At 43.9% G+C, this 27,762-nt stretch overlaps 1 protein-coding gene across 4 annotated transcripts in view; it reads right to left on the reverse strand.

Annotated features, from left to right (window-relative positions):
• Positions 1 to 27,762, reverse strand: part of Vps13d (vacuolar protein sorting 13 homolog D) — a 227,041-nt gene that overhangs the window by 195,833 nt on the left and 3,446 nt on the right. For all 4 annotated transcript variants that reach the window (XM_029539692.1, XM_029539694.1, XM_021201317.2 and 1 more), the window contains exons 2-14: positions 26,270 to 26,440; positions 16,471 to 16,548; positions 13,619 to 13,809; positions 13,442 to 13,525; positions 10,546 to 10,662; positions 8,357 to 8,461; positions 7,388 to 7,558; positions 6,908 to 7,008; positions 5,509 to 5,677; positions 3,791 to 3,892; positions 3,429 to 3,630; positions 2,704 to 2,883; positions 57 to 187 (exon numbers count right to left, since the gene is read on the reverse strand). In XM_029539692.1, coding sequence (XP_029395552.1) covers positions 57 to 187; positions 2,704 to 2,883; positions 3,429 to 3,630; positions 3,791 to 3,892; positions 5,509 to 5,677; positions 6,908 to 7,008; positions 7,388 to 7,558; positions 8,357 to 8,461; positions 10,546 to 10,662; positions 13,442 to 13,525; positions 13,619 to 13,809; positions 16,471 to 16,548; positions 26,270 to 26,366 — 1,728 coding nt within the window. In that variant the 5' untranslated portion in view covers positions 26,367 to 26,440. The remainder of the gene's footprint in view (positions 1 to 56; positions 188 to 2,703; positions 2,884 to 3,428; positions 3,631 to 3,790; positions 3,893 to 5,508; positions 5,678 to 6,907; positions 7,009 to 7,387; positions 7,559 to 8,356; positions 8,462 to 10,545; positions 10,663 to 13,441; positions 13,526 to 13,618; positions 13,810 to 16,470; positions 16,549 to 26,269; positions 26,441 to 27,762) is intronic.

Below are 27,762 nucleotides of genomic sequence, written 5' to 3' on the forward strand. Positions count from 1 at the left end.
CCACTGAAGTACACACTGACACGCATGTGTGCTAGGCACGCCACTGCAGTACATACCGGATTAGGGAAGACCAGGAGAGGAAACATGGTTCCTTCTGTAGCTAGGTCTCGGAGGAACAGTCCACCCAACCGGACTAAAAGCAAGGAGGAGTTTCTTCGGGGAAGAGACTCTGCTAGAAGTTTTACATCTATAAGAGATAAATATAAGAGATGGTACTAGGTTCTAAGGCCTAATGTGCTTTATACCTAGAAATAATGCATTTACTTTACAATGAACTATGTGACACTAAGAAGTATTTGTCCGTGAAATTTGAATATACATATGCATACACACACATACACACACATACCTGTCTGCTTACATAAGCATGCAAAGAGTATTGGAGCTTTCTCAATAGAGTAAACTATTTTGTTTTCTGCTTTGAGACAGGCTCTCACTATGTAGTCCTGACTGGCAGAACCTATGCAGAACCTAAAACTCAGAGAGATCCACCCACCTGCCTCTGCCTCTTGGGTGCTGGGATTAAAGGCACACACCACCATGCCTAACCTCACAATGAATTTTAAGTAGAGCCTTCACAAGTATGCTCAAGCAATCTGTTATTTCATCTAAGTTTGATAGCTCAGCTCTCAGGATTATAAAATCAAAAAAGTAAGCCTCTGTCTGTCTGTCTGTCTGTCAGTCAGTCTGTCTAAAACACTTTTAAACTGCCAAAGTCTCTTAGATAAACTGCCATAAAACATGAGAAGTTCAAGCCAACGTCTGAGTATTTACTTACATATCTTTAATTCAGTCACAGAAAAACCCCACAATTGATCAATATCATTCTGGATGTTCATGTTCCCCTGCTCTCTAAAATACACCTGCAAACCTAACGATACTCACAATGCCTCTATGGTCATTCAGACACTGAGTGAGTAGCTGAAGCACTGAGTCACCCAATGTGCACGCCCCGGGTGACTTCAACCAGACTGCCTCCTAATGTGAGTTCTCAGTCCTTGTTTATTTAGGACCTTCTTTTCTTATTTTTATGTGATGTGCTTTTGATTTTTCTGGGTAAAATAACCCAGGAGGGGGCAGGATTGAGCTCAATGGCAATGCTTACCTGGTACATACAAGTCCCTGAGTTCAATCCATAAAATGAATTAATAAATTAACTAATAGTCAGTGAATTAACTCGACGCTCCAGTGGAGTCCGGTGTCTATACTGGAAAAGGCCAATACATGCTTTACATAAGAAATGTCTTAGCTCTGCTGCAGTACTGCAGACCATGAGCTCAGTGTCAATGAACCAGTGCAGATACACGTTAAACAAGATGTGCAGACACACTCACACTGAGGAAGGCAGGTTAATATAATGATCAGCTGGTGAGTGTGATGATTATGACCTCACAGACACCAAGCCCTGCACTTCCCCTATAGTTTGAGGCATTCTGAGACTCTTTTGGGATTGGGGAGAGTGTGTGTGTGTGTGTGTGTGTGTGTGTGTGTGTGTGTGTGAGGGAGGTGTGAAAAAAACAGAAACAAAAAAGAAAGAAAACAAAGGGTTTCTCTGTGTAACCCTGGCTGTCCTAGACCCAGGCGGCCTCACACTTGCAGAGAATGGGTTCTCTCTGCTTCTGCCTCTGCCTCCTGAGAGGCTGGGATTAGAGGAGGATGGTACCACACATGGCTTTTGAGATTTTTTAGTGTGTGTGTGTGTGTGTGTGTGTGTGTGTGTGTGTGTGTGTGTGTGTGTGTGTTATACATCAGTGCCCTTAGAAATCAGAGGTACTGGATCCTGTCCTGGTTGTTTTATTTTGTTTTTTTCAATTTGACACAAGCTAGAGCTACCTGAAAAGAGGGGGCAACAATGGAGAAGATGCTTCCCTAGGACCAGCCTGTATGCAAGTTTGTCAGGCATTTTCTTATCAGTGATTGATATGGGAGGTCCCCCTATACACTGCGAATGGTGCTACCCCTAGGCAGGTGGCCCTGGGATATATAAGAAGAAGACTGAAGGGGAGTTGAGGGTGAAGGGAGGTTACACACCTTTAAATCCAGCACTTGGCAGGTAGAGGCAGGCAGATCTCTCTGAGTTCAAGGCCAGCCTGGTCTACAGAGTTGAGTTCCAGGACAGCCAGGGTTATACAGGAAAACCCTGTCTCCAAAATCCAGACAAAAAAAGAAAAGAGAGGAGAGGAGAAGAAAGGAGAGAAGAGGAGAAGAAAGGAAGAGAAGAGAAGAGAAGAGAAGAGAAGAGAAGAGAAGAGAAGAGAAGAGAAGAGAAGAGAAGAGAAGAGAAGATGAAAAGACTGAGCAAGCCAGAAGAACAAGCCAGTAAGCAACATTCCTCCATAGCCTCTGCTTCAGCTCCTGCATGGGGTTCCTGCCTTGAGTTCCTTTGATGATGTACAGTGATGGGGATATGTAAGCCAAATAAACCACCTCTTCCTCTAGCTGGTTTTGGTCATGGTGTTTTATCATCGCACAGAGATTTAACTAAGACAAACCCCTTTTGTACCAGAGCTTCAGGCAGCTGAGACCTCATGATATGTATGGGTGTTGGGAACCAAACTCAGGTCCTCTTTAAGAGCAGTCTGCACTTTTAACCTCTAGGCATCTCTCCAGTTCCTATGTTCTCACAGACTCTGAATACCACAGATGGCAAGAACAGACAGTGCTTTGGCACTAGAGACTGGCAGAGCTGGCGCTGAGCAGTACCTGAGAACTCGAGCTGCATGAACGCACTCTCGTTAGCATGAGCAGTGCCCTGCTCCTTGTGCAGGAGAGTCACGGTGCCCCGTTGTAGCTGCACATTCAGCTTGGCAAAGACGTGATCTCGCTTTGTGTAGGTATTCATACATGAGGCATCTGCAGTGGGGTCAAAGAACTCCTCGGTGCCTACAAGGTATAGGAAAACGGGCTTAAGAGAACACATAGAGAGCAAGACCAGACACCTGGACTGGGATGATTCTGCTGAACCAGATGTCCCTTCTTTAGACAAGAACCTGAAGACAGAGATGACTAAATGACCATGGCCACTACCTACATGGGGCTATCAGGCAGTTGACACATGTGGTTGATGTGGCTAATGCAATTTAACTTAACTAGGGCCTTGTTCTATAGGCTCACACTGGCAACATGGGATTACAGAGGGCCTCTGCACAGCCATCAAACTTCAGAGTTTATTTGTGAACAGGCTCAGATTTAGTTCTCTAACAATAGCTGCCACTCAGACTTGTCCAACAATGTACAAAGAATGATGATGGCCATGGAGTCTCTTCCAGATGTCTTTCCTCTACCTCTATGAAACAAACTGTTGTCCAAATATGACCTCTATGTCTGGAAATGACCTGTCAAGCTTTTGCAGAAAGAGCAGGATGATGTTTAGGACCTAAGCTATCACTCTGGCTGAGAGCTTGGTTGCAGATGGGATCCCAGCATACCCAAAATCTCTTCAGGTGTCCAGTGCTCATGTGACTCCGCTGTCAGTCCTTCTACCACTTTCCCTTCAGGGCTCTGCTGTCCGTACCAGCCACCCCACCCTGGGAACCAGGACTGCAGATACTGCAGCATCCCACTGCCTCCGCTGCCATCTGGATCACCGGGTGAGGTTCCCGGAGAATCAAACTGAGGCTCTCGAAGACTCTGTGGAACCAATCACAAAGAGGCAGACATGAAGACCCAGGGACAGATGCTGTGATGTGCTATTGGTTGCCATGTGTTCTGACAGAAACACAAGCATATCGACACTGAAGGGCTTAGGGTGTGCTGGGACCAAATGACCTTTCCTACACAAATTTCTCACCTCTGCTAGCTCTTCTTGCTTATAAAATCTATCATGAACAAGTTCACGCAGAATCTTCAATTCCTCAAAGCTCTGTTCCTCCTCAATCCGACACATCTCCTCCTATTTGGGACAAAATGAAACTCAGACACTGCAGCGCAGAACAAAGTAAACAACCTCATCAATAAGCTAGCCACAATACCTCCCTGAGAAATGACACATTAACAAGTGGCATGAGAGCCTCCTCTGGTTTCAATGGAGTTCGCTAGAATCCAGCATTTGTTACCTGTTCTCAAAAACTCCACTAGAACCAGTGCAGGCAGAGAACAATGAGAACGTAATCTGCTTGGGTGGGCGGGTACTGAGGCATCCCGCCCTGCACAGTACTGACTTGGGTCACAGGCAGCCTTACACATTATTAGCTCATGAGAGCAAAGGAAGCAGAGTTATTCTTCCCACCTTCCAAGGGGACGCTGAGGTCCAAGCTCACACAGTATGCATGCTGGCCCCAGCTCTTTCATATTCACAATGAACAAAGGTGTGGTCATTTCAACATGTTTCTTACTAGTTCCTAAAGAGTAGTATCAAATACTATTGTGTCATTTTTAGAAAGTAAAGTTACCCATCCTAAACAATGTCGTATTTCCTAACAGTAGAAGAACACACTGTCAGTGTGGTCCACAGCTCACACAGCTGCTGTCACTCGGCCACCTCAACATTGATTCAGATCCTTTCTCACAGTATCCGGCCTCTGCCTTCAAGAAAGCTATTCAGACCAAAATGTCTGATGTAATCCACCCTTTCTAGAAGGTGCCCATTGTCAGTAGCCTTGTCAGACACAGCTGAAGACAGCAAGAGGCAAGTGGCAGGATGAGAACTCAGGGGTTCAGCATGACTGCTGGGACTATCCAGTGGAGAACTGTTCCTTTTTTCTTATAAAACTCAGCAAGAGGAACCACCTGTTAAAAATGACCTGAGCCGTAATATAGAGAATGGTCACAAAAGCAAAACAATTAAGGAGCGGAGCAGCCAACTGCCTTCCCTTCACTGGGAGAGCAAAGAAGACAGTGACAGGAAGGGGTGAGGCCGGCACAGGCACCTGGCAAGGCTGCTTCTAGGGTATCTAGGCCACGGGTGATTCAGATAAGAACTGCCTTTTCACTTGCGGTGCCTGCTCTGCCTTCACCTCTATCACCAACAAGTCCAAGGTCAATCAAGTCAACTAGGACTACAGAAAACGTAGACCAAAATCCACAGAAATTAGTCACAGACTAACAGACTAGGTTCAGGACTGGAACAGACAACTGATGAGTCCCTGAAATTCTCCCTTAACTGCATACATAGAACTGTACCAGGAGGGGCCTGGCAGGGTCATGGGCATCTACTCAGGGAGCAGGGATGAAGCATTCTTCAGGCCAAGATGAGGCTCACTACCTTCCAAGAGGTCCTCACTCTACTGAGCCTGACACTAGCCTATCAAAGTGCTTCTCCAACAGGGTGCTTTGCATCTTCAGAGACTCAGCTCTTTCTTCAACCTGTGAGAGAATAGTCTTAGCTAAGTGTGGTGGCTCATGCCTATAATGCCAGGACTGTGGAAATAGAAGCAAAAGGATAAGGAGTTCAAAACCAGCCTCAGCTCTACATAGGCTTGAGGACAACCTGAGCTACATGAAGTGCTGAATCAAAACCAAATGAACAAACACATCGAGAAAAAAATACTAAGCAAGTAGTCCACTCACCTTGTCATCTGCAGACAGCACACCTCCTCTTAACTTGTTGAAATATCTGTCAGTGTAAAACACAGCATCTCGGGCACGATGCAACAAGAAATCCCAGGTCCAACACTTCCTCTGCTCTCTGATCTCATACAAGTTAGCGTTCAGGGCAAAATACCACCATTCCCGGCAGCTGCAACAATCCGTAACAGTGTGTTACTCCTCCCGGTAAAAACCACTGCAATGTTCTTCATCCAGGACAACCTGGAACACTGCTCGCCCGTATCCGAGACAGTTCATATTAGCCTTTGTCTCTGTCTTGGGTCCTTTTCACATTAAGCTAAACTCAGAATGCAGAAGAGTGACTCTGCTGCCAAAGAGCACTGAGTTACATGGTTTGTCAATAACTGCACAGCACATAGCCAACAGGCCTCACCCAGAGCAGTCCCTCTCCAGGGAGGAAATCACTGCTGGCAGTAAGGCAAGCGCCATCTTGAGACAATCACCACAGACTTGACCATTACAGATTTTTCAACTCAATTTCTAAAGATGTACATGGAAATACATGAGATCTTTTAAAAGGTTCAACAAGTCAGACTGGTCACACTCATCACTGTAACATGAACAGAGGCTTTATGGGGCGGGAGGGATGGCAGCAGTTAAAGCACACACTGAGGCTGGTCATGGTGGCACACACTTTTGATCCCACCACTCAAGAAGCAAAGGCAGGCAGATCTAGGAGTTAGAAGATAACCTGTTCTACATAGGGAGTTCCAGGACATCATGGGTCACATGAAAAGACTGTTACAATCAAATAAGTCATACTGTTCCTATAGAGTTCCCAGCAGTCACACCAGGTGGCTCACAACTGCCGTTAATTCCAGTTTCAATCTGATCCCCTCTCCTGACGTCTGTGGGCTCCTGCATCCATGTGCACACACATATACTTAAATATAATTTAAACTAAAATATATTTTTAAGAAAGAAAATTGATGTTTGCTCTGGAAGTCAGAGAATACAACCTACATAATGTGGCCAAACAGACTAAGGACAGGATAAAGGGGTTTTGAAGAGTGCTGCACGGAACAACCATACCAGAAGCTTCAGTAAGCAACAACAATCTGCCTGCTGAGTGAGATCAAGGATCTTCTGAGTTTCTCTACTCTCAGTCTAAGAGTGAGACTTACCTGGACAGAGACATGACAGGAAAATCAATAATGACAACAGGCATTTGATGCCCTTTTTGTCCCAAGTATTATTTTTATTTCTATTTCTTCATGGGTAATACATTCACACATGTTAAAACCTAGCTAACTGTACCAAAGTTAAACCAACTGCCCTTCTGCAGTCACGTGAAAAGGACGAGGAGAGCATGCTGCTGTAAGATGCACACTTTATGGGTGACACAGAGAGGTGCCCTTACTTCTTGGACACAGCCACTTTTGGTTTCCACTTCCGGAATTTCACCTGCCTCTCCTTTCGTTCCAGCTCCTTGAGGAATGCCATGATCTGCCGGTACTGCAGCTTTGTTAGAGTAAGAGATACTAGGTTAGGACAGAATTGGTTCTTTGGGTCAGTCAAGACCTGATTAGCAAGAACAAGTCATCCATCTGCTAAGATGAACACTGGGACCAAAGCATCAGCAGGAGGCCCTCTGATGGCCTCTCAGTTCTCCCGTGTTCTTTGCTCAGGACTCAAAAAACACCAAATCAAAATCTACACCAAGTGAGTCTAAGCTCATTTTCCCCAAAGGACGCAACATGGGCTCACACCTGACAGACCCTGGGGGGGGGGGTGTCAAACAATGCTGAGGACACTACCCTGGGGCAGGTTTTCCTTTACTCCAGCTCCCAGCAGAGGGTCTGAGCGGGTAGGGGTGGGGGACTTGGGGGGCACACTGTACCTGAGACAGCTTCAAGGGAATGGTCTCCAGCTGAATATCACATTCAATCCTCGGGCTGTGCCTTGACCTCAGAGGCTCCTTGGAGCAGTTCCTTTTCAAGAGGGCAGAAGCACACACAGGCTCCAAGATGTAGTGATGACTGCGACTCTCCATGCTTCTGGCCATGGCCTCCTGGGTCACAAGAACATGGGCTTGACACAGACCAACCTTCCTTCTGTCTGTTACCTTCGACAATATTGGGAATTTAAGCCATGGGCATCAACTTTACCTAATCCACTTTATGCCACCTGGAGCTGGGGAAACAAACCATTTTTCCCCATTTCACTAAAGTACCTATAGTTTCTTTACAAAAAAGAATAAGCTAGGCTTTTTCTCAGTCCTTCCCAAACAGTGACACTGTCTATCTATGTAAGTGTCTTAAAGGAACAGCATCATGGTAATGTTTAAAGAGAAACCCAAGCAGGCTGGTGCCTTGATAAAAAACTGACCTGCTGCTCTGTTCACTCGAAACCTTCATGTTCAGTTCCTACTGGCCAACAAAATGTTGACCACTGTGTGTCATAGGCACACAGCAGTAAGAAGCAAGGAATTAGACACACCGACACATCTTCAAAACAGAACTTTAGCTAGGCATGGCTGTGCATGTCATTAATAGAAGCAGAAGATAGAGATAGGCAGATCTCTGTGAGTTCTAGGACAGCCTATTCTATATAGTGAGTTCTAGGACAACCAGGGCTATGTAGAGACCCTGCCTCAAAATTAATTTAATTAATATATTTATTAATTAAACATACATATTAATTGATAGTTAATAATTAAACTTTCTATTAATAAGTAAGTCGATTTGGTATTTGTAATTTTATTAATATTAACTGAATGTGTTAAATTAGTAATGACTAAATATTAATACATTTAATTAATTAAATTGGAAAAAAAGAACAAACACTAAAGCCCCAAAGCAGAACGCACCTGTAACTCGGCTTGAGGCAAATCCCCCAGTAAAGTGCAATTGACATCCCAATAAATACTAAACTCAGCCACATCTAATCGTTTTTTTCGCATTAGTTTCTGTACCTGAGGGAAGAAAGAGGAAGAAAAGGATGATTGCCTTTAATTTCTGATATAACTGTGTTCACACATCAGGCATTCTACAAGGGGCAAGAGATAGAATACAGTCTGCTCTTATACAGCTTAAACTCCATCCCTGCAAGGTCTGGACCTTTGATGTCAGCACTCAAGAGGCAAAGGCAGGTTGATTTCTGAGTTCAAGGCCAGCCTGGTCTTGTAGTGAGTTCCAAGAAAGCCAGAGGTACATAAGGCCCTGCCTGAATGAGTAAGCAGGAATATAATAAATAAATAACAAACGAACAAAATCCAATCAATTGACAATACTAATGTGCACAAATATTTTTAATTATACAGAAGCAGCAATGGATATATAAAATGCTATGAGCAAAGAAACAGAAAATATCACTGGGCAGATGTGTGTCAAAATACCTGTAAATCAGCATAAAAGGCCTGATGTCTTCTGGGGACAGTGATTGTATTTCTTAACTAGAACTCTGAATGGCAGAGAAACAGTAGGGGTACATGTGCACAAACACATATTTGAAGTAGGAAGTTAGTTAAGTATAGAAATCCTATCTTGGAATATTATGAGGGTTTTCGGTTTGGACAGTGTCCTCTTCCAAGAAGTCACCAGTGACCACGAGGATAAGTACGTCCTGATTTGTAAACACCATCTGTGCAGACACCATCAGGTTAATGTGAGGCTGTGCTGGATGAGTGTAAGCAAAGTGAATGAGTGGGTCCTTTAAGAAGAAAAAGACACAGGAGAGAAGGCCTTGCGCACTTAGACAGAGACCAGCATGCTGCATCTACAGGACAGGGAACTAGAGCTTCTAGTACCCATTAGATAGAGGGAGGTATGGACACGCTGACCCTCAGGGTTGCAGAAGCCTCTGACTCCTTAGTTTCACATTTCTTGTCTCCGTAAGTAGAGAGTAAATTGCTGTAGGTTTTTTGGTTTTGCCTTAATTTTCTGAGGCCGGGTATCACTATGCAGCCCTTGCCTGGCCTAGAACTCACTATATAGACCATACTAGACATTTGACTGCCTCTGCCTCCTGGTGCTGGGTGCTCTGTTGTATGTAGATTTTTGCCTGAATAAATGTATGTACACTGTATGTATTCAGTGTTTGCAGAGGCCAGAAGAGGGTCCTGGACCCAGAAGTACACAAAGGCTCAAAAGCCTTTAAGCAAGCCAGACGGTGGTGGCGCATGCCTAAGCAATTGTCCTAGTAAATAAAAATTATAGGGCTATGAGCCAGGCATGTGGTGCACACATGTAATTCCCAGCATTTGTAATGTAAGTAAGACAAGAGGACCAGAAATCTAAAGAGATATTTGGCTATGTAGTAAATTACAAATCTAGTTCAAGGTTGGCCTACGCTCCATGAGGCCATCTCAAACTTTGAAAAGAGCTGTCAACTTTTATTGTATTTACTGACAATATCAACCTCCTTGGCCCTGTTCAACAAAACATTTACTCTAGCAGAGCTGTGGTGGCACACACCTTTAATCCCAGGCTCGGGAGACAGAGATGGGTATCTTTGTGAATTCAAGGCCAGCCTAGTCTACAGAGCTAGTTCTAGGACAACCAGGGCTACCTAGAGAAACACTATCTTAAACAACAACAACAACAAAACATTTAATCTGTTTTATGGAGTGGGGTGTAGGCTGCCATGTGGTATAGTCTTGCCATCCTGGTGGAAGATAATGAAACCTTGTTGCAAAAACAAAAACCTAAGGGTATACTGAGAATCAGCATTTTATCACACCATAAACATGTCACATAATAGCTTCATGAAAAGAGACTGTGTGGAAACTGTCACAGACATTCCCAGGCAGAGAGTGAAACTATTTCCTTCCCACCTCAGCTTCTTTATGTATAAAGCCAAAGTTATGGAACAGGTCAATGAAAAGCAACTGTTTCCTCTTCCCAGCAAATTAACTTTAGTTACCTACATCTAAGACACACACATAGCAAGGCAAAGTAGCAGCACTCTGCTTACACAGCACTCAAGGACAGAGGGCAGAGCCCCAGGCCTCCTAGCATGGGGTTTTCTTCTTTGTCTGTGGTCAGATCTCATACTTACAGGCTCATTTGCAGCATTCTGCATGGAAACATTCTTAATGCAGATGCCAAATGCAAAAGGATGGGAAGGATTGGTAAGACCATCTTCAAAACGCAGATGGACATCTTGAATTTTTAACTGCAAAGGGGAAAGAAAGGGAAAATACATTTAGATAATTGTTGTGGGTAAAATCCTCTAAGTGGAGGGCCATATACACACAGATAGATATCAGGGTGTTGAAAATTCCAAGGGGATATGATCACAAACCACTCAAGAATAGCAGTTCATTGTGATGAATGTTATCTCAGGAAGGCTGCAATCAAGTCATTCCAGAAGACAAAGTAAGCATTTTAACCACAACAATACCAGGGGTATTGCCAGAGAGATGGTTCAGCAGCTACACAAGCCTAGTGACATTAGTTCAAAGCCCAGAACCCTCATAAATACAAAAGGAAAAAACAGACCGCAGAAAGTATCCTCTGACCTCTACACATACCGCACCTTTGCACATATAACGACAATTAATAATAATAATAATAATAATAATAATAATAATAATAATAATAAATACATTGATTTTTTTTAAAAAGAGGAGAAAGAAAAGGAATAACATCACTGAATAAACATGACTGCTCTTGCTTTTCTTGTCTATGAGCCCAGGAAGACCTGCAAGACACATAAGGTCTGTATGACGCTGTGTTTAATTCTTCTTGCTCCTGTGAGTGGGAAAAGATACTCTGCTTCAGTGAATTAAAAAATAACAATGGGACCTGTAAGTCGCTCAAATGTAGAGTGTGTGGGGCTGGAGAGATGGCTCAGCGGTTAAGAGCACTGACTGCTCTTCCAAAGGTCCTGAGTTCAATTCCCAGCAACCACATGGTGGCTCACAACCATCTGTATGGAGTCTGATGCCCTCTTCTGGTGTGTCTGAAAACAGTGTGCTCCTGTATATGAAATAAATAAAGTAGTGTGTGTGTTTATCATGTGCAAGGGCCTGGATTCAGTCAGCAGTACTACAAAACAGAGAAAAAAGATAAACATATGTGGCCAAGAAAAGTGTGTGTTTAGCATCATGAGCCATTATAAAAACACAAACTAGGCCAGGGAGATGACTCAGTGGGTTAAGAATGCTTGTTTTACAAGCATGAGGATCTGAGTTCAATTCTACAGCACCCACACAGAAAGTCAGACATGGATGGCTATACTTGCCTATAAGGGCAGCATTGACAGGACAGAGACAGACAGATCCCAGAACCTTGATCAGATCAGCCGAGTCAAAACGGTAAGCTTGTAGCTCAAGGAGAGACCCTGTCTCAAGGCAATAAGGCAGAAAGCAACAGACGAAGGCACCTGATACACTGTGGCCTTCATATTTTGCAAACTTCTGTTCATGCCCAAACATAAACCACACTCACCACAGAGAAGGAAAATAAAAAGGAAAGTCAAGCAACAATAAGTTATCACTATATTAATATGATTGCCATCACAGTATTGAGGCCATTGTTGGGAAACCAATTCTTAATATTGATGGCAAAATCACAATATGGGCCAGTGAGGTAGCCCAGTGGGTAAAAGCACTTGACACCAAGACTGATGATCTGAGATCCATCCCCAGGACCCGTGTAGAAGAAAACCAAATTGTGCAAGCTGTCCTCTGACTTCTGAATGTACATGAACACACACACACACACACACACACACACACACACGCACGCACTTTAACTTTGTTAAAAAGTGATGGTGGGGTGCTTAGCCCTAAATGGCACAGGTACATCACCCCCTCCAATGCTCAGCACCATCAAGGAAGAAGAGACAGAAAAGATATAAGACCCAGCGCTCGGCTTCTCTACATAAAACCTGAGAGTACACACAACCAGCAACGCCCCAAGCAGAGGCCCCACCATTCCTGTGATTACACTACTGATAAGTGGCCCTCTGAGGAAAGATGTTTCTGGGGCCAGCAGAACGCTAGGTAGGCAAGTGTGCTGGCTACCAAGTCTGATGACCTGAGTTTGATCCCCAGGACCCACAGAATAAGAGAGAACCAAATGCCACAAGCAATCTTCTTACTTACACATGTGCCCCTATCTCCCCCCAACCCCCAGTAAATAAATAAATGCAAAAAAAAAATCCTTTGTTATAGGAAATATGTACACACCTGCACATAAAGCATTGTGCACATATGCACAAAGAATATTACTATATTAATAACAACATTTTTTCTTAAATAAGTGCCCAAGTACACCAATCTTTTCTTTCAAGTTATAAAACTAACAACTTCAGGTCATACTTTTGGGAAGCATGACACACACTAAGCACACTTCGTCTGGGTCACCTTGACACTGCAAGAGAATCTAGAGACTGTAAGTGTGGGTTGCTTTGTGACACTGAATGAGGACTCATCCCCAATCCCACTCCTAATGGTCAAACAAGTGGCCACTGCACTACAGCCCATTAAACTCAGTAAGACACATCAGTGTGAGGTCACAGCTCACACACTAGGCAGTGGGGACCCCACCTCTCTCATTTTGCAGATGAAAAAACTATGACCAGAGAGGTTAGATGACTTGCCCTGAAACCAGTCATCCAGACCTATGTAACCTGGCTTCTGAGGTAAAAATCCTTTAGCGAGTGTGATTCCAACATTCAAAAAGAAAGTGTGGTAAGGGGAGGGGGAGTGAAATGGAAAACGCCTACTCACACCAGCTAAAACAAGAAAGACCTGTGTCGACCTCACAAGCCAGAACTTGCTTTTCAGTTTTTCCCTTTGGCAACAACCTCTAAAAAGGCACACCTGAACAGCCAGCCCCCAACACTGCACCAGTTAAACCCACAAGAAACGAGCAACTCGGAAGCGAAAACCCATCGAAACCTCAGAAACCCTTAATGTGCCCCTCACAAAGGTGACAGGACTCACCTCGATATTCTCCACGATCCTGGTGACAACTGATGCAGTGACTGAATACCAATATGGTTCTCCCTTCTGCTGCCGCCGCTCACTCTGCAAGGGAAAGAGCCAGTGTCAGCAGAGGCCAGTGCTTCACTGTTGGGGATGTCACAGGAGCCCCTAAAGCACAGAGGCTCTATGCCTTGCCTTCCATCTCTCCTCCAGGGCTTGAAGCAGCGCTTTCTTACGCTCCCTCTCCAGTAGCTTCTCCTTCTCAGCATTGAAGTCCTGGATTTTCTCAGGGGCAACGATTACATGGAGGCCAGAGATGGAGATCACCCAAGGGTCCACATGGGGGCGGTAAAAAGGAATCTGGAGGGTCACTTTCCCAATCAAGCCTGGAAAGAGGACACTCTCATTACACACATGCACATTTCTCAGGTTTCTCAAAGTATTCCTACCTCCCCTTAAGGCACACAGATTGCTTTTACCATTATTTATTTTATTAAAAAATAAAAACTGACAAGTGTGGTGGTGCACTTAGGAAATGCTGAAGAGACAGAGGCAGGAGGATTCCCAGTCCAAGCCCAGCAGGAGCAGTACCTTGGAGAATGACATTTAGCTCTGGTAGAACTTGTGCCTTGGAAGTGCAAGGCCCTGGATCCCACCCCCAATACCAGAAGGAAGGAAAAAAAAAAAGACAACAATCACAAAACAGCAAGCCAGGTGTGGTGGTGCATCTCTCTAATCCTAGCACTCAGGTGGCTAAGGGCAGGGGGATAGCAAGTTAAAGCCAGCCTGGATCACAAACTGAGTTGAAAGCTAGCCAATGAGGTTCCTACATATGTGAAACAAGTGTTAGGTTAGATCTTTAAGAGCCACCTTAAAATAAAGTAATTAATTAAAAGGAATCAATGTGATGGTTTGTTTATGCTCAGCCCAGGGAGTGGCATGAACAATTAGAAGGTGTGGCCCTGTTGGAGTAGATATGTCTTTGCGGGTATGGGTTATAAGACTCTCATCCTAGCTGCCTGGAAGCCAGTATTCTGCTAACAGCCTTCAGATAAAGATGTAGAACTCTCAGCTCCTCCTGTACCATGCCTGCCTGGATACTGCCATGCTCCTGCCTTGATGAGAATGGACTGAACCTGTAAGCCAGCCCCAGTTAAATGTTGTCCTTATAAGAGTTGCCTTGGTCATGTCTGTTCACAGCAGTAAAACCCTAACCAAGACAACCAGATACAATGAATTAAGCTGTGAGATTTTTCATATCAAATATAGAATATCTATTATGGAAACACTCTTCAAACTGGACCACATCTTGAATTCCTAAGAGGTATCTTTCTTCCTTTCGTACCCACCTACACAGACCCTGGTCACAGAACTCATCTCTTAATAATTGGCTGGTTGATGAGTATTTGTTAACGTGCTTACATTATCTAACAAACATACCCACTGTAAACTAAAATGGTAAACACAGTATATGGATAAAGAAACCTAATGCTCACAAGAACTTGGGCTCAGAGCTACCTCAGAGCTATACTTACTTCCCAACTTCTTCCATTTTAGCCAAGCCCTTAAATTCTATGTAATAAAAGACATCTTACTGAGCATGGTGGCACAGGCCTTTAATCCCAGCACTTGGGAGGCAGAGATAGGAAGATCTCTGTGAGTTTGAAGCCAGCCCCGGTGACATAATGAGTTTCAGGCCAGCCTAATCTGTATAGTGAGCACCAGGCCAGCCAGGGCTACATCATGAGACAAAGTCTCACAAAAAGCAAGGTAACAGTGGAGCATTGAGAACGGTGTTTTCCTTTGTATGTGGCTCTGTGGAAAGAACCAAGGCCCTCATACAGCCATGCTTGTTCAACAAGTCCTCTACACTGGGTTATAGCCCCAGTCTTCATAGTGGTATTTCTAATGATAATACTAAATGACTGATGATCTAGTCTATAAGCAAATTAAGAATATGGGTGACTGAGAATACAGCTCAGTGATGGAATACTTGTTCTGAATGTACAAGGCCCTAGGTTCAATTAGCACCATAGGGGCAGGAGAAAAATTTTATTATTTTATAAAAAAAATCATGAAAAATTAGTTTTCTCATGGAAAATATGACTTACATATAACCAAGCTTAGATGCCAATTTGAATTAATACAGAGTGGCAGTTATTTGTTTGGTCTGAGACAAGGTCATACTATGTTGGGCTTGAGTGCCTGATCTTCCTTCTCCCTCCCAGATTCTGGGTTACAGGCATGCTCTGCTATGCCTGGCCACAGTGGCAAGTACTGGATGAGTTTGCAAGAGAATATGAAGCATTCTGACAGCAAAATAGAACTTCATACATCTTACTGACTTCTTGTAAGAAACAAGGTCAAGTTTGGTAATACAAAAGACATAAAAGAATTGGATTTTCACAAATATTAGAAAATATTAGAAATCAATTCCCCCCCCCCCAGAGTTTCTCTTAATCCTTCAATGTTTGAAGAATCTTCTTCTGGAAGTAACCAGTGCCAGCATCCTGAAGTTTTCAGATTCCAATCTGTCAGTGTCTTTGCACATATCACAAATAAATAAATACAAAGGCAGGTGTAAAAACATAAGATATATAGATATATAGATACTTTTATGATCTTGTGGTTTTCTGTGTGTGCAAGAGGGTTTAAGTGTGTGTGTATGTGTGTGCGTGTGTGTGTGTGTTGCTAGGGATAGAATCCCAGGTCCTGTGCATATTAGGCACATGCTTTACCACTGAACTCTATCCCTAACCCTAGTCCCTGACTTTTCTGAGGCAGGTTTTGCCTGTTTGTCTGTTATTTATTTGTTTGTGATAGGGTCTCACTGCACAGGCCTGGCTGGCCTGGAACCATATACAGACCTAGTTGGCCTCCATCTCAGAGATACACCTGCACTTGGGTGAGACTGATGCACACTGTTACAAACACTCACACTTCCTGTCTTCTTCCAGGTCAAGCAGATACCAACTCCGGGGCTTTTGACTCTCCTGTCCCAAACAACTTGATCCCCAAACCTTCCCCTCTCATTTGGTTCCACCTACCAGCTTTGACTTCAAAGGGCAATTCCAGTTCTTTCAGGGCATCTTTCTTTAATGGGAGATTTTCTAATTCAACAGCACCTAAAAACAAACCAGCGTGAAATAAATGTTCATCCAACAAAGACTGATCCAACAAAGGCTGCGTGCAGAACACTGAGGGTCATGGTCATGGCAAACCCACCGCTAGCAGAGAGTTTTGTCTGCAGTACTGATCTGACCACCCACTGTGGTCATACATGACAGCTGAAGTGTAGAAGCCTGAAAAGCTTAGGCATGATCCTTGCGTCCATAATGGGCCCGAGAATAAATATGTTAAGCTTTATATCGTGTCAATTGTATTTCTTCTTTTTTAAGTTTTTTATTACATTTGGTAGAGAGGGGTGGTGTGATATGTAGGGAGTCAGAGAACAACTCTCAGGAGTCAGTTCTCTCCTTGTCATTATGCTTTGCAGCAAATGCCTTTACCTCCTGAGCATCTTACTGACAGTTCCTTTCCTTTCTTTTTTTTTTTTTTTTTTTCCTTTCCTTTCTTGATGAGTGGGTCTCACTATGCTGCCCAGACTGACCTCAAGCTTCTGGGCTCATGCTATCCCCGTGTCTTAACCTTCCGAGTGGCTAAACTAAAGGTACGTGGCCAGCTTATTTAATTTTTCAAAGAAGGTTTAAAATGTAACAGAGGAGTTTAGTTCAGTTGGTAAAATGGTCACTCACCACACACAAAACCCTGGATTTGATCCCTGCCGTGACAATTTTGGCATTTTGGTTTCTTTTAAAAACACAGAAATATTATAAGAATATGTTCTCATTTTAATCCCAGGTGTGGGATGTGGAGCTGCTTCAGATCATCCACAGCAGCTGAATGTGATTTGCCTCATGCTCTAGCACGGGCGTGATTTTGCCAGCACCAGATGGTCTCTGTGACTGTGTAGTCTTTGGAATTCTGGGGACTTTTCTGAGTGTAAACAAATCCTAGGTCCTCAAGATATGAGATGGGTTGTTGTCACTTGGTGGGTGGTTGCCATTGGTTGTTGTTGGTTGTGGTTTGTTAAGTGGTCATGTGCAAGAAGAAATTAGATATCCTGACAGCAATGATCAAACTTGACCCATGGAACTTGATGCCCCTAATCAGCAGGAAGTAGTTTAACAATAATATTATCTCTTTCCCCTCTATTCTTTTTTCTCTCCTAGCTAGTCTTATGGCATTGGAAAGGTGGAAAAATGGTGGAGAAGGGCGGAAGAAAGAAGAAACCAAAAAGTAGTCAAAGTCCAGCTACAGATCCCCATCAAAGAAAATACACTACGGTGGCATACTCCTGTAATCCCACAACCCAGACAGGAACAAGAGTATCAGAAGTTCAAGGTCATTCTCAGCTACACAGTGAGTTCAAAGCCGGCATGGGCTACAGATTCTGTTCTTAAAAAAAAGAAAAAAGAAAGGTAGAGACAGAATTCCAGCACTTGGAACATAGAGTAAGAAGGAGCAGGAATTTAAGATAATTCTAGGCTACACAGAAAATTCTGGGCTAAACTAATTACATGAAATCCTGTATCTATCAATCAAATCAAAGAAAGAAAGAAAGAAAGAAAGAAAGAAAGAAAGAAAGAAAGAAAGAAAGAAAGATAGCAAGAAGGCTCAGCAGATAAAAGCAGTTGATGCCAAGCCTGAAGACCTGGGCTCAATCCCCAGGACCCACATAGTGCAAGGAGGAAACAGACTCCCAAAAGTTGTCCTCTGACCAGTTGTCCTCTTACAAATGTGCAGAAGCACTTACACACAATTAATTAATTAATTAAAGCCATCTTGAGCTTGCAGGTCAAATGTGGCCTGCTGGGTAATTTGCAGACCCTCAGCTTAGGCTAACAGTTCTCACAAGACTGACATCATCTGACTCTCTAAGATGAAATGTAGGCCCCTAGGCCCTCCAGAAATCTCCCAAATCAGAATCCCTGAGGTTAAAACACAAGAATCAGTTGTGTTTTTTAACAATCAGTCCCAGCCCCCAGCAATGCCCTTCCCCAGTAATTGAGCATAGGTCACACAATGCTTGAGAACCTATGGTTTATTTAATAAAACTGAAGGTCACTGCAGTAATGTACATCTTTATTCCAGAACTTGGGATGCAGAAGCAGATGGAGCTCTATGAGGCTAGCCTAGTCTATAGAGTGAGCTCTAGGATAGCCAGGGCTATGTAGACCCTGTTTCACAATAGATTAGATCAGATCAGATCAGATCAGACAACAAAATAAACAATAAAGCCAGTCACCCAAAGGCCAGTTGACCTTTCTTTGACCTCTCTGCTCCTTCCTTGAGGCATAACTTGTCAGAAGGCCAGGCAGGGCCAGAACTTATGATGACTTCAACTCGGATATGCAAAGACAAGGCAGCCAGATCCAGCTCTGCTCTCATTTGGATCCAAATGTTCCCCAGAGGTCCATAAATTAAAGGATTACCCCCAACCCATGACACCATTGGGAGGTAGTGAACCTTTATGTGGGTGGGCCTATCTGGTAGAAGTTAGGTTACTGAGGACTGGCCCTCTAAAGCAACTCTGAAAATGGGGCCCCTTCCTGACTCTGCTTCCCATCTGCCATGAGATTAAGCAAGCCAGCAGTTCACACCATTACTCCAGGCCCAGAGGCAATGGAGCCAAGCAAACTGGATAAATCAAAACAGTGAACCAAAATAACCTTTCCTCTTTTTAAGGTGATTGTCTCAGGTATTTTATCACAATAAGGGAAGACTGACAAACAGGAACACCTGACTATGCTAGGCGTTCATCTTCATACATAAAACCAAACTGTACCCTATGCAGGCCACAGAGCATAAGAGAGGACACTCTCTAGCACAGAATGTTGAAAAGAGGACCTTGGTGTCATAAAACTGTTTGCACGACACAAAACAATTTCTAAGCCTTGAATCTGTCTGGGATAGATATTCTTTTATTAGATATTTTCTTCATTTACATTTCAAATGCTATCCCAAAAGTCCCCTATACCCTCCCCCTGCCCTGCTCCCCTACCCACTCACTCCCACTTCTTGGCCCTGGTGTTCCCCTGTATGGGGCATATAAAGTTTGCAAGACCAAAGGGCCTCTCTTTCCAATGATGGCTGACTAGACCATCTTCTGCTATATATGCAGCTAGAGACACGAGCTCTCGGGGTACTGGTTAGTTCATATTGTTGTTCCACCTATAGGGTTTCAGACCCCTTCAGCTCCTTGGGTACTTTCTCTAGCTCTTCCATTGGGGGCCCTGTGTTCTATCCTATAGATAACTGTGAGCATCCACTTCTGTGTTTGCCAGGCACTGGCATAGCCTCACAAGAGGCCACTATATCAGGGTCCCTTCAGCAAAATCTTGCTGGCATATGCAATAGTGTCTGTGTTTGGTGGCTGATTATGGAATGGACCCCTGCGTGGGGCAGTCTCTGGATGGTCCATCCTTTCGTCTTAGCTCCAAACTTTGTCTCTGTAACTCCTTCCATGGGTATTTTATTCCCTATTTTAGGGAGGAATGAAGTGGGATAGGTATTTCTGAGAACAGCGAGTACAGACAACAACCATTAATGGGCAGGAAGGCCAGGAATAGGGCAGACAAGGCTCACTGCAAAGGCGTATGACATAGGGACAGTACTTTCACAGATGAACGACTATGCAGACTCTAAAAAAGAGATCAAACCTAGCAATTTAGCAGGTTCTAACCAAGCATGAGCTCCTTTTTTTTTGGGAGGGGGGGCAGAGGGACATCCACATAGGTTCCCACATTGCATAAAACTAACTAACCTAAAACAAAATAAACCTACTTTCAGTTGGAGAGAAAATTATCATAAAGGAAAATAAATGAGAAAATGATTTCCTTAGGTGAAAATGACTTTCAGATAGACAATTACTGTTTCTTTTTTTGTTTTTGTAGCACTAGCGATTGAAGGCAGGTTCTTGCACACAAGAACTAGTGCTCCAGTGGGACCATGACACATTTGAACTGAGACTGGACTTATTTTCCCATATGCTAATCAGTCACAAAGGCAGGTGGTCCCTAGGTTTTCCTGGCCACTGCACTATTCAGAAATAGAAACTTACACCATAAAACATTAAAGAAGCTGAAGTGCGGACAGCAGAGTAGGTTTAGAAAGGAAAGATAAACAACAGAAGCCTGCAGCAAGCCAACACAGCTTGGAAACAGCAAAAATACAGAAATGGTTCAAGACAGAAGACACACTAGTGTCTCCCTAACCCCCCCCCACACACACACACACTCAAATGTGTGCCCATGGTCTGCTGTGCTAGGAAAGGTCCTGCCCTGCTAAGAAGGACTGCTCCGAAGACTTATGCCGCAAAGCACCTGAAGGAGGTTGACACTTTTAAAGCTAGAATGCCACTCACTGATTTCCAGGCAGACAATTTCATGAATGGCTCACCCCAAAATTCCTCACCTCACACTGGCCAGAGATCTACACACTAATACTGTGGTGCACTCAGGCATTTCCCAGCCATCTCTGTTGACTACCAGTTCTCTTCATTCTGTTCCAGGTTATTTATAGGACCAGGCTGAATGGGGTTCAGAAAACAAGGAGAACTGGCATGTGCAGTCATTACCCAGCAAAGCCTTTACTTTCTGACTCCAAAACATCCTCCTGTACCTACAAGTTCCCAGTCCCTGCTCATGGGATCCACTCCTCATGGAGTGTGGTTACCATTGTGCACTCCACTGAAACCCTCTTTAGCTTGCACAAAAGCTACCCCACTTTTTCCCAGGCCCTACAGACAAAACAAAGAGTTCCTCTCCTATTCACTTAAATGCATAATATAATTTTTGTAATTAAAGGCGGAGTCTCACAGTGTCACCCAGACTAGCTAGAACTCACTACATACCGTAGACTGGCCTTGACCTCACAGCACTCCTTCCTGCCTCATCCTCTCCAGTACTGGGATCACAGGAGCAAGCCATCACACCCAGCTATGGCCTCTAGCTCAAGTGCAGCCATTCAGGGATGACTGCCATGTGGGCAGGAACTTTACAGGCTGATGCCGAAAGATGATAATGACAGCACCTACCACTTACTGAGATCTCACTATGTGCCAAGTACTTCATCATTATCCCACCCCCACCCCACCCCCAAATAGTAGGCCTCAAACTCATGTTCTAATCTCCCACCCACTCATGCAAAGCCAATGTTCTCCTAATCTCCCACCCACTCATGCAAAGCCAATGTTCTATCACCAGGCTATAATCGCAGCCCCTAGATTATCTCATTCATTCATATATATATATATATATATATATATATATATATATATATATATATGCTCTTCCAAAGGACCTGAGTTCAAATCCCAGCACCCACCTATCAGCTTACAACTGCAATTCTAGTTCAGAGGGATAACATACTCACACAGATATACATGGAGGCAGAACATCTCCATTTTTTAATTAAAAAAAAATTTATATCTACTATGAATTTGAAAGAGCAAGGAAGGGTATATAAGAAGGTTTAGAAGGAAAGGGAGGGGGTAAATTGTATAATTATATTATAATTTCAAAAAGATAAGAGATCTTTCAAATATTTAATACATGGGGGACTTTAAGTAAAAGTGGCCCCGACTAGCTCATATATTTCAATGTCTGGTTCTCCAGTTCATGAGGAAAGAGGGGAAGTGTGGTCTTTTGGGGGGAGATGTGTCACTGGGGATGGGCTTTGAGGTTTCAAAAGCCTATACCAGGCCCAGTGACTTTCTGCCTGCAACCTTCAGATCTGATCAGATGTGAGCTTGTGGCTCCAGTTCTAGCACCATGCCTGCCTGCCTGCCTACCTGCCTGCCTGCTTGCCTGCCTGCCTGTCAGCTGCCATGCTTCCTGTCATGATAATCATGGACTAATCTTCTTAAACTGTAAGCAAGCCCTCAATTAAATGCTTCCTTTTATAAATTGCCTTAGTTGTGGTGTCTCCTCAGAGCAATATATCAGTAACTAAGACAATATACTCTAATCAGTAACTAAGACAATATACCCTAATTTTTAATTTTATGTATATGGATATTTTCCCTGTATGTATCATCCGTGTGCCACTTCTGTGCCTGGTACATGTAGAGTCCTGAAGAAGGGATCAAATCCCCTGGAGCTGGAGTTATTACATACAGTTGCAAGCTGCTAAGAGGGTGCTGGGAATTGAACCCAGGTCCTTTGGGAGAACAACCAGTGCTCTTAACTGCTGAGCCATCTCTCCAGTCAATGCATTATCTCATGCAATCTTCCTAACAAAGCAAAGTAACATTACACGTTGAGTATCCCTGTCTGAAATACTTGCGATTTCAATTATTTCAGGTTTGGGGGATTTTCTGACTTTAATAAATTTTACTGGTTGAGCACTCCATAACAAAAATCAAACATTCAGAGCCAGAGTTCTAGTACAGTAGGTGGAATACTTTCCTTTCCATGTGCGGAACCACGGGCTCCACGTCACCACTGCAGACTGGAAGTGTACACATCTGTAAGCCTACCCCTTGGGATGTGGAGGCAAGAAGATCAGAAACTCAAAGCCATCCTCAGCTACATGTCAACTTTGAGGTCAGCCAGGACTATATGAAGAATCCAGGGGCTAGGGACAGCAGATGGTGAAACCAACTGCCACCAAGCAGAACCACCTGAGTTTGACCCTTGGGACCACACTGTGGAAGAAGAGAATAACTCTCACAGGTTATCTTCTAACCTCCACCTATTTTTGATATAGCACACACACTCCAGTCAACCAATTAATCAATATAATGGAAAGTAAGAAAAAGAGGGGTGTGGAGGAAAAAATGAAGGGGAAAAAATTTTTTTTTCCAAAACAAGGTTTCTCAGTGTCCTGGAACTTGCTCTGTAGAGCAACCTGGGCTCAAACTCATAAAGATCTGCCTGCCTCTAACTCTTGAGTGTTGGGAACAAAGGTGTGAGCCACTAGTGGAGGGATGGAAAACTAATTTTTAAAACTATTCAAAATGCAAGCACAGTGCCCTGCTATCACTGGCTTTTTGCACTTGGTCAATACTAAAGTGCTCCACATTTCAGAATCTTCCAGACTGCGGATGCTCAAACTGCTCATCAGCTTCTCAGAGGCAATTTGCTTAGAAGCCTCAGAGGTGGCTAAGTGGTATAGCACCAGAGGTCACAGGCAGTCTGTCTGGCCTGGGGTAAAAGGGGAAGAGATAGTGAAGAAGGCCTTTGGTGGCCACCACAGTCACTAGGAGCTTGTAAGCTGTGAGAGCAGGGTCAGAGCTCAAGCCTGAGCTGTAGTCCCAAGTGCAGAGCCCTGCCCACAACAGGTGCTCAGTAAGTGTTGACCAAGTGCAACCTCTGTCCTCCAACTACTCATGCAGTGATTGGCATGCTAACTACTTCAGGACACATCAGCCAATCCTGTGCTGAGCATCCTGACAATGGATGATGAGGACTGACCTGCACTGCGAGCCCACTGCATGCCAAGAACAGCTCTAATCTCTTTAACCCACATCCTCAGAACTTCTCACATGCAGAAATTGAGTAATGTGTTCAAGTTGCTGATAAATATTACAACTGGACACAAACTCAGTCTGGTATAAAAATCGTCTTTTTCTTTCTTTCTTCTTTTTGTCCCTTCCAGGCAGTCCAACCACAGGAACCCACGATAGCCCAGCCACTTGAACAATGTCATCTTTGTATCTCCCCACACATTTAACAACAGTAAATATTTGATGCTAGCTCAAAATAAGGGTCTCCTTCCTGTCTAACACCCTGTGCCCTCAATCACTACTCCACTATGTCAAGACCAACAAACACCATCAGTTCCTTTCCATAGCTGGTCTCCAGTTCACAGTCATGCTTCCACGTGCTATGGTGTGTGCTTTGAACTCCTTAAGTAAAGGGTCAAAACTAACACCAGTTATGGAAGAAAAACATTCCTCAAGGTTCCATACCATAGATTTTTTTTTTTTTTTTTGAGACAGGATCTATCTAGTCCTGGCAACTCACTATGTAAGAGCAGGCTGGCCTCCAACTCAAACATCTGCCTACCTCTGAGTCCAGAGTGCAAGAACTAAAAGCATGCCTCACTATGTCCAGTTGCATTCCATAGATTTAAAGGCCAAAAAGAACAACAGTCCTTAAAGAGGATGCTAGAAAAGTTACCCTAAACACCACAATGATGCATACAAGTGTTATAAGACATATTCTAAGCTCTGTGTGTGGTATGCCTGCAATCCCAGCACTTGGGAGGCAGAGGCAGGAGGATCACCACCAGTTTGAAGCTGGCAGAGGTGTCATGGTAAGTGTCAGGTTCAGCCAGGACTACAGAGTGAATGAAAAGCAGCCGGATGGGCCAAGGAGATGACTCAAAGAACAAAGGTGCTTCCTGCCCAGCCCAAATATGATCCTTAGAACACACAATGGAGAGAGAGAACCAACTCCCAAAAGCTGACCTCTAACTGCCCTATATACACCACAGTATGTGGACCCATAAATGTACAAAATAAATAAATGCAACTTTAATCTTTCTTTTAAATCAGGGTTCCACTGTGTTGATCAGGCTGGCCTTGAACTCACAAAGATCCACCAGCCTCTGTTTCCCAAGTGCTGGGATTAAAAGGATGTGCCACCATACCTGGCACTTCAGTTAAAAAAAAAAAAAAAAAAAAAAAAAAAAAGGATATATTCTGCCTAGAAGTGCTGAGATCAGAAATCGGTCATTAGTACCTCCAGATCCATCACATGCCTTAAAGCTCCATCTCATCAGTGAACAATATGCCACCACCTAACTCAGCTCTTAATGAGGGAAGCCGAGCCTGCAGTGCTCTCCCAAGCCTGGAGTCTCAAGGGACCAGGGCATACCAACAAGCCTCAGAGCGAGAACTTGAACTTGACACTACCGCAGACTCTTCACTTTTGCTTCCCACTAGCTTCCTTCCAAGAACTGAGGGGAAAGTGGAGAGGAAAGACTCCATTTCTGTCTCTAAAGAAAGGAAGGAGAGGGTAGGGGACAACCAAACCACACTAGCTTCCCATAGCCACCTCAATCAATCCTGACAAACCAGGGGAGGGGAAACTCATGGAACAAAATGGGTCCAAAACAAGGCAGTTCTGGTCCTGCTCTCAGAGTGTGAAACCCCACAAGCTGTTATTCCCTCCAGCCTGACCCTGGGCAAACCCTGTTCCCGGGACACTGCACTTCCTTCCTCTCCTCTAACTTTGACTTTGCTTGCTGGCAGCCAAATCTTCTTAAGGAAGGGTCTTACTTTGTATCTGTGGCTACCTTAGAACTCGATATGAAGAACAAACAGGCTTACCTGGAAACCAAAGTAGACCAGGCTAGCCTGGAACTCATAGAAATCCACCTGCCTGTGTCTCTCAAGTACTGGGATTAAAGGTGTATACCACACCTAGCTCTATCTTCTTTCCCTATATACATTAAACCATCCTAATGTTATGCCCCTATAATAGATTCTCATGTTGTGGGACACCCCCAATCGCAAAATTATTTTGTTGCTACTTCATAACTCACACAAACCCACAGGTAAATTAGGGCATGTGAGGGGACTCTGGGTCAGGGAAGGTGCAGGAAGGCTGCTAACACGAGTCTGACAACACCCTCCCCAGCCCACATGGTAGAGGAAAAGAACCAACTTGCACAAGTTGTCCTCTGACCTCCACATGGGCACCATGGCACATGCATGGCCTTCTCACACAGACAGACAGACAGACATTCATACATACATAATGTATGTAAACTTTTTTATTTTTATTTTTAAGAAAGAAACACCATATTTTACTGAAGAGAAATGAGTGTGCTTACCTTTGAGAAGTGCAACCGATAGCTGGTCAGTGTTCAGGTTATTCACATATTTCCCCAAGTAGGTATTGAGAACCCAGGCCACCAGACCTTCCAACATGACTATTTCCTCAGAAAAATGTGCTTAAAAATCATGGACCAGTCTTTTATTTCTCTCTCTCATGGTCTCTGAATCTATTAAAAAAAAAAAAAAAAAAAAAAAGAAAGAAAAAAGAAAAGAAAAGGAAGTTAACAGAGCACAGCTTGGCATGGTATGGCACACCATAATGCTGGCACTTGGGAAGTAGAGGCAGTTAGGCTTCTAGGAGTTCCAGACCTGCCTGGTCTAGAGTTCCAGGCCAGCCAGGAATAAACAACAACAAAACAGAACCTAGATGTATTTCTGTGTTGACTCACTGTTCCGCTTGCTCAAGCTGGATTCAGGAAGACAGGCACCCATACTGATCTTCAGCTACAGGGACAGTTACTTGGAAACTCTGAAAATCACCTGCAATTTGAAGCTAAGCCTTCTAGTTACCCGTTCTCTCACATTCTTCCTTTGGGGTAGACTTAGGACCAGACTGGCCTCATCAGAGCTTTTCACAGGGCAACCTCGCAACATCTGAAGATGTTTCTTTTTCTGTTCTATGTATATGTGTGTGCACTGTATGCATGCAGGAGCCTGTGGGGGCCAGAAGACGGCATAAGGTACCTGGAACTTGAGGTACAGAAGGTTATGAGCCTCCATGTGGGTGCTGAGAACCAAACTCAATTCCTCTGCTAGACTAGTGCTCTTAACCACTGCCATCTCTCCAGTTCTGTGAAGACATTTTTGATTACTGTTACTTCAGATGCTGCTACAGCTATCTTGTGAGGAGGGCCTGTAGAAGCTTCTTACAATACCCATGACAACCCCAAGCAGCAAAGACTAATCCACCCCAAATGCTAAAAAGCATGAACCTAGATCAAATCAAAAAATATTCAAGAGGCTATGTGAATGGAAATCACACTCTACAACAGTAGTTAGGGTGTCCTAATTAAAATTAGCAAATTTATTCATTAGGCTCATTCATAAAATCACCTAAATGGAAGAGAAAGACAATGCTTTCTCACTGATCTTTTTTTTTTTTAGACCAGAGTCTAATATATCCAAGGCTGGTCTTGAACTTACTACATAGCTGAGGATATACCCTTGAACTTCTTTTTTGAGACAGGGTTTCTCTGTATAGTCTAGGCTGTCCTAGAACTCACTTTGTAGATCAGGCTGGCCTTGAACTCAGAAATCCACCTGCCTCTGCCTTCTGAGTGCTGGGATTAAAGGCGTGTGCTACCACTCCTAGCATCCTCAAACTTCTCGTGTGCTACCACGCCCGGCGTCCTTGAACTTCTAACTCTCTTGTCTTCACCTTCTTAGGAGGTGCTGGGATTACAAATTTGCACCATCACATGGTGTATGTGGTGCTGGGAACTGAACCTAGGGCTTCAAGCACACTAGGCAAGCACCCTACCCAGTTAGA

This window comes from Mus pahari, chromosome 6 (genome assembly GCF_900095145.1).
Source record: "Mus pahari chromosome 6, PAHARI_EIJ_v1.1, whole genome shotgun sequence".
Taxonomy (NCBI): Eukaryota; Metazoa; Chordata; class Mammalia; order Rodentia; family Muridae; genus Mus; species Mus pahari.